Source organism: Tachyglossus aculeatus, chromosome 12, assembly GCF_015852505.1.
Source record: "Tachyglossus aculeatus isolate mTacAcu1 chromosome 12, mTacAcu1.pri, whole genome shotgun sequence".
NCBI lineage: Eukaryota > Metazoa > Chordata > Mammalia > Monotremata > Tachyglossidae > Tachyglossus > Tachyglossus aculeatus.
The window spans coordinates 19,669,724-19,681,899 of record NC_052077.1 but is presented as its reverse complement, the minus strand read 5'-3'; the positions used below and the strand labels follow the sequence as shown (position 1 = coordinate 19,681,899).

The 12,176-nt window shown below is 42.3% G+C and overlaps 1 protein-coding gene across 1 annotated transcript in view; it reads right to left on the bottom strand.

Annotated features, from left to right (window-relative positions):
- The window catches only part of ARHGAP10 (Rho GTPase activating protein 10), a 262,121-nt gene that overhangs the window by 154,183 nt on the left and 95,762 nt on the right, over positions 1-12,176 (bottom strand). The window contains exons 2-3 of the mRNA XM_038755281.1: positions 8,355-8,450; positions 8,207-8,268 (exon numbers count right to left, since the gene is read on the bottom strand). Coding sequence (XP_038611209.1) covers positions 8,207-8,268; positions 8,355-8,450 — 158 coding nt within the window. The remainder of the gene's footprint in view (positions 1-8,206; positions 8,269-8,354; positions 8,451-12,176) is intronic.

The following is a 12,176-nucleotide window of genomic DNA, read 5'->3' as shown; positions in this document are numbered from 1 at the left end:
ACAGAACAGTGCTTTGCACACAGTAAGCGCTTAATAAATGCCATCATAAAATTCTTATTTTATTTCTGCACTTGAAGATCACCTCTTCCCCCATCTTAAAAATAAAAACAACTTCCATAAAGAGATCGGCTGTTCTCCATCCACGCTACAGCCAACCCTGCCACTCCGAGGGAAGGTCTTGATATTCAACGGGGCGTCAAACCAACTGATCCTGTTCAGTTCATTCTATAGACTGTGAGCCCACTGTTGGGTAGGGACTGTCTCTATGTGATGCCAATTTGTACTTCCCAAGCGCTTAGTACAGTGCTCTGCACATAGTAAGCGCTCAATAAATATGATTGATTGATTGATTGATTGATTGATTGATAGCAGGAGTCAGGAGGTTATCTGCTTCAAAAATCAGTCAGTTACTCTGCTGCTGGAAGTAGTTAGTCACGGGCAGAACCATCCCTAAGATCACAAATAAAACAAGTAGGTGACCAGTCTTATCCTAAACCACTGGAGAAGCAGTGTGACCTAATGGAAAGAGCATGGGCCTCAGAGTCACAGGACTTGGGTTCTAATCCTCACTCTGCCACTTATCTGCTGTGACCTTGAGCAAGTCCTTTAACTTCTCCATGCCTCAGTTTTCCTGTTCTCCCTCCTACTTAGACTTTGAGCCCCATGTGGGACAGGGGCGGAGTCCAATCTAACTCACTTGCATCTACCCCAGCACTTAGAACAGTGTTCGACACATAGAAGAAGTGCTTAGCAAAGACCAATCAAAAAAAAAGGCTTCGCCATCAAAAGGAATGGTCACCTCCACATCCACCACTTGGAAGAAGGCACAGAGCTGAAATTACAAAGGTACTGGTCCCCGATCAAGAAAGTATCAGGTTTAAAAGGAAAGGAAAGGCACCTAAAAGGTCTGCACTGGAGTATGAGCGAAATGTAAATTTGATACATATTCCTAGAAGCAGACAGCTCATTGAGGAGATTGCATCTAAACCAAGAGAATCTTTCATGTCTACCAAATCTTTTACATTCCCAAATGCTTAGTACAATCCTCTGTACACAATTAACACTCTGAGACTGACACTCTGTGTCAGGTCCTATATAAAACAAATGAGCCCAACCACTGACCTCCAAAAGCATGGAGGTCAAAACTAAGAGGATATATCTCTCTCTTTTTCTCTCTCATAAACAGAGAGAAAGAAATGGAAATAGAGGGAGAGGGAGAAAGAAACAACCACACAAACTGAGTATATGAATTAACGACTTGTTAACATTTTGCTCAAGTATACTGATGGCTACAAAGAGCTCTTAGGAGTTGCATGTATAGGCAAGCCAGGGCTGGGGCAAGCATGTCAAACCTGGCCCACTGCCAGGATATGTGCAGCCCTCATGACAGCTGGCTGTACTGGGGAAACAGGAGGAGGAAAAAGAAGCGGCTGAATGCCCCCTGCAACATTTAAAAGACTCCTGCTTTCGTGCCAAAGGGGTTTTAACTAATGCCACTGCTGCTCCTGACACTGCCTTCCAGAGTTTCCAGACTATAGGCAGGGATGGCTCTGTCTAAATTTCCCCTGCACTATCATAGCAGCAGCAGCCAGACAAGGCACAAAACCAGTGTGGCCTAGTGGACGCAGCACAGAACTGGGAGTCGGAAGGACCTGGGTTCTAATCCTGGCCCTGCCGTTTGTCTGCTGTATGACCGTGGGCAAGTCACTTTACTTCTATGTGCTTCATTTACCTCATCTGTAAAATGGGGACTAAGACTGTGAGCCCTCTGTGGGGCAAGGATTGTGTTCAACTCAATTACTCGGTATCCACCCCAGCACTTACCTGGGACATAGTAAGCGCTTAACAAATACCATTAAAAAAAAAAAAACAATAGGGCTGCCAGAACACATGAAGGTGGAGCAAATTCCCTCTGATTTTGGTACGTGATGCCACTATCTGATTGGAAAATCATCAGTAAGGGTGTGCATATGTGGGGGAAGGAAGTAGGACCAGGTTCTATATAAGTGGAATGTGTCTTTCTCCCTCTTCCTTTCCCAATATCTCCCCCATGCCTTCCCTTTACCCTTTTCTATCTGCCCATCTGTCTGCCTGAAGATCTTTCTCTTTCCCTGTCTCAGACCATTTCCTGTCCCCACAGAAGACTTCTGTCTGCAAAATAACACAATATCTACAAGAAAATAATAGAGACTCATGATTTTTGTTCCTTTTATTCCATTTAAGAAAATGTTAGGCTACTAAGAAAACAATTCATTAGAAATATGTAAGATTTTTTTTCCAAGTGTGATGTGTACAAATTCCAACAGGCACAACTCATCATCACAGTGGGTTTTACTTGCCTGAACAGGGACTATTCACTAGCCTGTTCCAGTAGTCGGGGGTGAAGTTTTAGGTGTGGCAGTAATCAATGTGCTATTAAGAAAGTATATACATTCAATAAGGCAAGTTATGGAATCTAGTTCTCATGATCTCTTTGGGCATTAAAATAGTTTAGTTCTTCTGGGTGGAATAGGGAGGGTAATATAGATGACCTATTGCTAGAGGTCTAATGCAACTTTAGGATGACATGACCCCCATTTCACAATGATAATAATAATAATGGTGGTATTTGTTAAGTGCTTACTATGTACCAAGCTCTGTTCTAAACTCTGGGGTAGATACAAGATAATCAGGTTATCCCACATGGGGCTCACAGTCTTAATCCCCATTTACAGATGAGGGAACTGAGGCCCAGAGAAGTGAAGTGACTTGCCCAAAGTCACTTGGATTAGAACCCACGACCTCTGACTCCCAAGCCCGGGCTCGTTCCACTGAATGATCTCACCAAGGCCTTCCAATGTGTACTACCTAACAAATAAATTCCATTATGAAACCTTTAACAAGGAATACCCTGTCCCTGATTGTTTTTTTTTCACTGGCATTTGGTAGAAATTGAATTGCTTATGCCAAAGTCAAATCAAGAGATGGGGGAAAAGAGAACTCTCTTTTGCATGAGTCCTCTAAGGGAAACTTCAGTTTGTAGGGAACCCCATTTAGAAGGGTTATACTACGTTTCACTGCCTTCTGTTTGCTTTTGCTTTCTTGTAAAGAAAAAGAAGTCACACCTGAGTCATCAACCACCCCTGGCAACTGTCCAGTCCCAAAGATGTCACATAAAAAGATCCCTTTTGCAGCAAGATGGGCACTTAATCTTGATGCATCAGCTTCTAAATCAGCACAAGGTATCTCACCACTGACTTGATCGTGTCGTTTTAACTCACTCAGTAATAACAGGGATGACCTGGAGACAAGAACCCGAAGGTATCATGACTATTTCTTGAGGCCTTCACCTGGCCCTATATTCTTAAGCATCTTCCTCATCTGAGAGTCAGGGTGATTTCGGAGAAGCAGCATGGACTAGTGGATAGAGCAACAGCCTGAGAGTCAAAAAGACCTGGGTTCTAAACCTAGCTCTGCCATTTGTCCACTGCGTGACCTTGGGAAAGTCACTTAACTTCTCTGGGCCTCTGTTAACCTCATCTGTACAGTAGGGATTAAGACTGTGAGCCCCATGTGGGACATGGACTGTGTCCATCCTGATTACCTTGTATGTATCTCAGGGCTTAGAACAGTGCCTGGCACATAGTAAGAGCTTATCAAATGCAATTAAAAAAATATTTACGACTGCTAATATTTAAGACTGCTAATACTGCTAAGACTGCTAATAAGACTGCTAATATTTAAGACTATTAATATTTAATATTTTAAAATATAACAATATTTTATTTTTAAAATAAAAATATTTAATATTAAAATAAATATATTTATTTAATATTTAAGACTACTGATATTAAAATATTAATATTTAGAGTAATAGCAAAGGGACTTGAGAGTGACGGATCTTCTCCATGAAAGAGCCCTGGATTGGAAGTCAGGAGGAGGAAACTTTTATATGACCTCTAGACTGTAAACTCGCTGTGGGCAGGGAACGTATCCACCAACTCTGTTGTCCTGTACTCTCCCAAGTGCTTATTACAGTGCTCTGCACTCAGTAAGTCCTCAAAAACCACAATTTTTGGCTGTTCTGCAAACAGTAAGTGCTTAATACGATTGACTCACTGATGACCCACAGATACAGACATAAGGGCATGCCAGCATTCCTTCTGCTTATAATTTTTATTATTGTTGTGGTTTTTATATTTGTTCAGGGCTTACTGTGGGTCAAGCACTGTTCTAAACTCCAGGTGAACGCAAGCTAATCAGGTCAGATGGGGTCCCTGTCCTACGGAAGGCCTAGAGTCTAAGTAAAAGAAGGAAAACAAGAGTACTAATCCCCCACTCTATAGAAGAGGAAACTGAGGCATGGAGAGGTCAGGTGGCTGGCTCAAGGCCACAACAATAGGTTGAGTTGAGACACACAGAGCTCCTTACTTCCAAGCCCACTCTCTTTCCACTACGGCAACCTGCTTCCTTAATGCGGACCTGTCCCCAGCTGTGGTTGGGGCAAACTGAGCTCCTTGTTTGTTTAAATTAGTTTAGAAGTGAGCATGAGTGACACTGTGCTTCTCACTTCACCAGGGATCACTCTGGGAGGAGCTCCCTAACCAGACTAAAATGATTTAGCATCTTAACTAGAACTTGCCTACAGAGCCTGGGGGAGACTGAGTTGATCTGATAGACCCAGGGAATTTATTAAGACAATCATTAGTAGTTCATTCATACATTCGTTCGTTCAATTGAATTTATTGAGCGCTTATTGCGTGAAGAGCACTGTACTAAGTGCTTGGAAAGTACAATTCGGCAACAAAAGTGCTGAATTGTTTTAAATCAACTATGCTTATTAGTACCTTGTTTAAGCCTGAAATGAGGATGCTAAGTCCATTTATTAGTGGCCCAGTGGAACTATTTTACTGGCTAAACACACATTTAATGGTGGGAATATTTCTCAACTATTTATTCACGGCTAAGAAAACCAGATGGAATAGCCACTGGACCTTATTAAGATATTTACCGGTGGAGGCCTGGGAACTGAAATAGCCTTCTTATTGAATTTAGTGCCATGAATAATGTTTAATGACATGGAGAAATTAGTTGTGAAGCATCCCTCAGTCACTAATGGAGCTATCAAGTCCTTCTAGATTTCATGTGGATAAGGCCAGCAATTGAAGAGGTCTAATCACGTATCTGGACTGATCTTGAATTAGGATATTCAAGCTCTGGAATGCAGCAGCAGAAACGTTAGTCAAAGGTCATGGGTTCAAATCCTGGCTCCGCCACTTGTCAGCTGTGTGACTTTGGGCAAGTCACTTCACTTCTCTGGGCCTCAGTTCCCTCATCTGTAAAATGGGGATGAAGACTGTGAGCCCCCCGTGGGACAGTCTGATCACCTTGTATCTCCCCCAGCGCTTAGAACAGTGCTTTGCACATAGTAAGCGCTTAATAAATGCCATCATTATTATTAAACACTAATTCTATCCTGACTGTGGACCAGAACTCAGCCACCTCTCCTGGCTCCACCCTAAAGCAGGAGGCCCGAGCAATTGAGTTTTATGTGAGCTAAGACACAGATTATAAGCAGAGAAAGGATGGGCAGGTGGTGATGAGATCAGAGAGCACTTAAACCCACTATCCTCCCTTCAAGCACGCAACCAGGAAAATGCAAAACTGAAAGACAACAGCCCTACTAAACAGTAAAATCCATCACTATCACTTTCAATAAAGAAAAGTATTCACTAAGAGCAGTCCTAGGCTTGTCACATATCAAATTTTATGAATCATGCTCCAGACAGTCAGAGTCTACACTCCACTGCGCAAGTTACAAACTTAGAATATATTCAGCTTTGAAATAACATGGCAGGTTAAAGCCATAAAAAGGCTCCAAAATATAAAGCTGCTAAACTAATAAGACAAACACTTTTGGGTAACTGAAGCGTAACATTTTAAAAATAGCTGAAATCACAGTTTTTTTAATTATTATTACTACTGTTAGGGTAAACTAAACATAGTACTCAGACAAAACCTCTAGGAGCCTTAAAAGAAAGCAGCTTTGAAAACCCTATGCACGGCCATTTTGGGATTAAAATACAAAAAAGATATGTTGCGTAAACTCAGTTGTATTCTTTTCTTCGATGAAGAAATGGACCGGTGAGAATGAAAAATGGACAGAGTTCAAGTTCTACATTGGAAGTGTACATTTAGCAAAAGTAAGAGGTACAAGAGAAAGATAGCTCCAAAAGCACAAGATTGTAATCTCTTTGTGGTTTCTAGTCAATGAAAACCAAGCACACAATTGCAAATTCCTGAAAAGAAAGGTGAAAATACTAATTAACCTGTAACTCTTATGGTTCTAAAAGGAAATAGATAAGTTTATCTGAAGTCAAATGTCACCTCAAGAAAGAAAAACCCATTGTTACTGATTTACAATGTAGGTCAACTCCCATTAAACTAAGAACCATTTTGTAGACAAGTTAAGCGTGGAGTTATCTCACTGTTTATTAATCTGCTGGAGAAGAATTTCACCAAAAGGCATACCATCTGGTTTTTGTTTTTCATGCTGACTGGACAATAATCAATAACTGTATGTCACAAGACACCTAAAATCCTGCCAGAGATGCAACTCCATTGCTGGCGGGAAATCTGTTTAATTCAGCAAACCAGTAACAGAGCATCTCCATTTTGCTCCTGGGCAGATGATGACTAGTTGTGTAACAAGCACCACGGCAAAACCCCCAACTTTCTCCCTCCAACATCCCTTCAAATGCCTTTTGAGCTTCTCTAGGGGTTAGGGGAGGACACCGTGAAAACCAGTCCCCAGCGCTTTCTCAGAGAGAAAGCACCATGCTTGGCTTTGCTCTCTTTATTCATTCACTCATTCATTCACTCGTATTTATTGAGCACTTGCTGTGTGCAGAGCACTGTACTAAGCGCTTGGGAAGTACAAGTTGGCAACATATAGAGACGGTCCCTACCCAACAACGGGCTCACAGTCTAGAAGGGGGAATTATTTATTTATTTACTTATTCACCCCAACCTCAGCCCCACAGCACTTACGTACAGATCCGTAATTTATTGATCCATATTAATGTCTGTCTCCCCCTCTAGACCGTAAGCTCATTGTGGGCAGGGAACATATCTACCAACTCTATTATATGGTACTCTCTGGTAGTGTTCTGTATACAGTAAGCACTCAATAAATCCACTTTGCTGTTTGAACTCTGTTGTATTGTATTCTCCCAAGTGCTCAGTACAGTGCTCTGCACATAGTAAGCACTCAATAAAAACTACTGATGATGATGTTATCCAACAGACCACCACTCTCCCCATCTTCAAAGCTCTAATAAAATCATACCTACACCACGAGGCCGTCTCTGACTAGCCCCTCATTTTCAAATCGTACTCTCCCTCCCATCTGTCGCTTAAGCTCTTGAGTATTTATGTTCAGCATTAATGGCTTCTCCTAGACCAAGAAAGATGCCTCAATGTTCCCTGCCTGAATGCTTATTAAAGTGACCAAGCAATAAACTGCAGGTCTGACAGGGGAAACTCAAACCTGTTGACCTCTTTAGGGTGACTAGAAATCAGAAAATTACAGCTTTATGAGTGAGATCTGCGCCTTGACAACTGGCCTAAACATCGGTCTACAGAGCAAGCTGGCCAAAGAATCTCATCATTCATTGGAATAACACATATGATTTTGGGGTTCAGATAAATCATAATTATTGAGCGTTTACCGTGTGCAGACAGTAATCAATAAATACGATTTATTATTTCAACGACTTCTCCCAGACTGCTCACCCTTGCTCCCTCTGCATCAACCTTGCATTTGACATTGGATATAGACACTTCAACCCCACAGCACTAACGTATGTTCACACTCTACTATTTCCCCTATTTGCAATTTATTTTAATTTCTGTTTCCAACTACAGACTGTAGATCTTTTTGTTGGCAGGGATCACGTCCACCAGCTCTAGTACACTGTACTTTCCCAAGTGCATAGTATAGTGCTCTGCGCTCAGAAAGAACTCAGTCCCCTTTCCTTCCACTATAAGTACTGCCTTCTCCCAACAAGAGTCATGTGCCTCAGAGTTTAAGGCACAACTTGTCCTGCAAACTCTTGTACTTTCAGAACCATGATCAATTAAAAGTAAATTAAAACAAAATATAACATTAGAAATGATATTCTTTTCACACCGCAGTTCCGGCAAGATATATTTGTCACAAACTCACCATTATCTCTCTCTGTTCTTCCAAGTTCTTCAGAAAGTTGGAAAATTCTCGCAGGGAAGCATCTATGAAATAGAAAGGCGATTAAACGGTTTGGCTGATTTGCCAAAGTAGTGCAGGGAAATATTTTGCTAGGTGTAATTTTACATACCTATGCAGCGCTCATCATCAGTCTCTGCATCCCCAATAAATTCAAATTTGAAGTCTCTGAGCGAGTGGGCAAACTTCCGCTGTGCTGCTGAAAGACCTGGAGGAAAAAAAAAAAAAAAGAATCTGTCTTTATATAGATTATTAACCCAAACTATCATGGTGATCACTAAGAAATTTTTCAAATAACTAGTTTTTCCATAATTCCCATTTTCACTGTGCGTTCTGGCTAGATGACTATTGGGCTAGTCTAGACTGTGAGCCCACTGTTGGGTAGGGACCGTCTCTATATGTTGCCAACTTGTACTTCCCAAGCGCTTAGTTCAGTGCTCTGCACACAGTAAGCGCTCAATAAATACGATTGAATGAATGAATGAATGAATGGGCAACTCTTTTCCAATAATGGGTGACTATCTGGGTAGATCGGGATGCAATTTTTTTTTAATTTAATTTTGGTAAATGTTAAGTGCTTAATAGGTATCCAGCATTGTTCTACGTGCTGGGGAAGATACAAGATAATCAAGCCAGACACATTCCCTGTCTCTCACAGTGCTCACAGTCTGAGTAGGAGAGAGAAAAGTTATTAAATCCCCATTTTATAAATTAGGTATTTACATAGCAGGTATATGGCAAAACCTAAGCCCTCTGACTGCCAGGCCTGTAACTCTTTCCAGTAGGCCCCGCTGCTAATTACTTCAGGAGAAATGACTTTGTTGCAGGGCATTTGTACTGTAACACAAGTTTTCCTTGATGTGGAAAACTCCAGGAACACAGGCCGTGCATTACCGGGGCTTGTTCTGTTTTTCCAATGATGGAGTATTCAATTCAAAATAATACTTAATAATTATGGTATTTGTTAAGTGCTATGTGCTGGGCACCGTTCTAAGCGCTGGGGTGGATACAAGCATATCGGGATGTAAATAAAAATTACTGCCTTTGTTTTCCCACTGCCCTTGCCTGAGCTACTCAAGGTAGCTGAGAAAGGAAAGGAAAGGAATAGATTTGTGAAGTCTCCCCACCACCATATGTTCTACACTGAAGTCACAGCCACACAACCTGAAAACAGCTGTCCATCTCCCTCACTGGAATTTCAACAGCACGCGGATTCCATTATTCAGCTATTTCTGATGGGCTTTATAATATTTTACACTAAATAAAAGAAAATGCTAACAAAAGCCTAAACGAACCACCTACAGGTTTCAAATGAAGAGAAGCGGCATGGCCTAGTGGATCGAACATGTTGCCTAAGAGTCAGAAGGACCTGGGTTCTAATCCCAGCTCTACCACTTACCTGCTGTGTGACCTTGGGTGAGTCACTAAGTTCTCTGGGCCTCAGTTACCTCATCTGTAAAATGGGGATCAAAACTGGAAGCTAAACATGAGATGAGAAGCAGCGCGGCTCAGAGGAAAGAGCCCGGGCTTGGAAGTCAGAGGTCATGGGTTCTAATCCCGACTCCGCCACTTGTCAGCTGTTTGACTTTGGGCAAGTCACTTCACTTCTCTGTGCCTCAGTTACCTCATCTGTAAAATCGGGATTAAGACTGTGAGCCCCACGGGGGACAACCTCATTACCTTGTATCTACCTCTTGTATCCACAGTGCTTGGCACATAGTAAGTGCTTAACAAATGCCATGTTATTATAATTATATGGACTGGAGCCAACCTGATTAGCTTGTTATCTACCCTAGCGCTTAGTACAGTGGCCGACACATAATAAGTGCTTAAATACAACTTAAAAAATGAGGACTGAATGGAGAAAGAAATAGATAACATCACCTGATGCCACTAGTGATCCCAAAACTCAAACACCCAATACCTCCCTTCCAATCCCCTTTTGCTCCTTACTCTGTTATTCCTACGCTATGACCTGGTTTAGATTATCACTGGGGATATCTGCACAGGAAAATTCAATTAATCAATCAATGGTATTTATTGAGCATTTGCTGTGTGCAGAGCACTAAACTAAGTGCTTGGGAGATGGTAAAAAAAAAAATCAACCAATGGTGTTTCTTAAATGCCTGAGTGTGAATGCAATAGACAACACACAAGCACTGCCTTCAGGGAGCTTACAATCTGACTGAGGGGCTAGACAGACAAAGATTACTTATAAATAGTGAGAATCAGAAAAAGAACAAGCATAGCAGATGAAATAGCTGAGTAATAACTGAATATACAGATACAAATAAGCATTTGTACATAATCAATTCATCATTTATTGAGTGCTTACTGTGCGCAGAGCACTGCACTAAGTGCTTACGAGAGTACATTATAACAGAGTTGGTAGACATGTTCCCTGCCCACACGGGCTTACGGTATAGCGGCGGAGACAGACATTAATATAAATGAATAAATTATAGGTAAGTACATAAGTACCGTGGGGCTGAGGGAGGAGTGACTAAATAATAAAAGTAATTGTGGGGTTTGTTAAGTGCTTACTGTGTGCCAGGCACTGTACTAAGTGCTGGGGTAGATATGAGTAAATCAGGTTGGGCACGGCCCCTGTCCCACGTGGGGTTCACAGTCTCAATACCCATTTCACAGATGACGTAAACTGTAACTGAGGCACAAGAAAGTGAAGTGACTTGCCCACGGTCACACAGCAAAAAAAGTGGCAGAGTGGGATTAGAACCCATGACCTTCTGACTCCCAAGCCGGTGCTCTAGCCACTGTGCATTGCTACTTCTGGTGCTAACCTTCTGTGCCTCGTTCTCACCTGTCCCGCCATCGACCCTTGGCCCACATCCTACCTCTGGCCTGGAATGCCTTCCCTCCTCACATCCGCCAAACTAGCTCTCTTCCTCCCTTCAAAGCCCTACTGAAAGCTCACCTCCTCCAGGAGGCCTTCCCAGACTAAGCCCCCCTTCTCCTCTGCTCCTCCTCCCCATCGTGCCGACTCGCTCCCTCTGCTCTACCCAACTCACAACACTTGTGTATCAATGTACATACTTCTTATTCTATTTATTTTCTATTTATTTTATTAATGATGTGTATATATCTATAATTCCATTTATTTATATTGATGCTATTGTTGCCTGTTTACTTGTTTGGAAGCCTGTCTCCCCCCTTCTAGACTGTGAGCCTGCTGTTGGGAAGGGACTGTCTCTGTTGCTGAATTGTGCTTTCCAAGCGCTTAGTACAGTGCTCTGCACACAGTAAGTGCTCAATAAATATGACAATGAAAGAATGAAGAAATTCTCATTAAAGGGGGCAAATCCAAGTGCAAGGGCAGCGCAGAAGGGAGTGGGAGAAGAGGAAATGAGGGCCTAGTCGGAAGGCCTCTTGAAGAAGATGTGCCTTCAATAAGGCGAGCCCACTTCTAGACTGTGAGCCCACTGTTGGGTAGGGACTGTCTCTATATGTTGCCAACTTGTGCTTTCCAAGCGCTCAGTACAGTGCTCTGCACACAGTAAGCATTCAATAAATACGATTGATTGATTGAAGGACGGGAAAGTGATCGTCTGTCAGATACGAGGCAGGAGGGGGTTCTGGGCCAGAGGTCAGCGGCGAGATAGAAGAGACTGAAGTACAGTGAGTAGGTTGGCAAAAGAGGAGCCAAGAGTTTAGTAGGAAATCAGGGAGGTAAGATAGGAGTGTAAGAACATCATCATCATCATCATCAGTCGTATTTATTGAGCGCTTATTGAGCGCGTAAGATGGTGGTAAAGCCAACAGTAAGGAGTTTCTGTTTGATGCAGAGGTGGATGGGCGACCACTGGAAGTTCTTGAAGAGTGGGGAAACATGGACTGAATGCTTCTGTAGAAAAATGACCTGTGCAGCAGAGGGAAGTATGGATTGGAGTGGGGAGACATAGTGCCGAGGACTGGA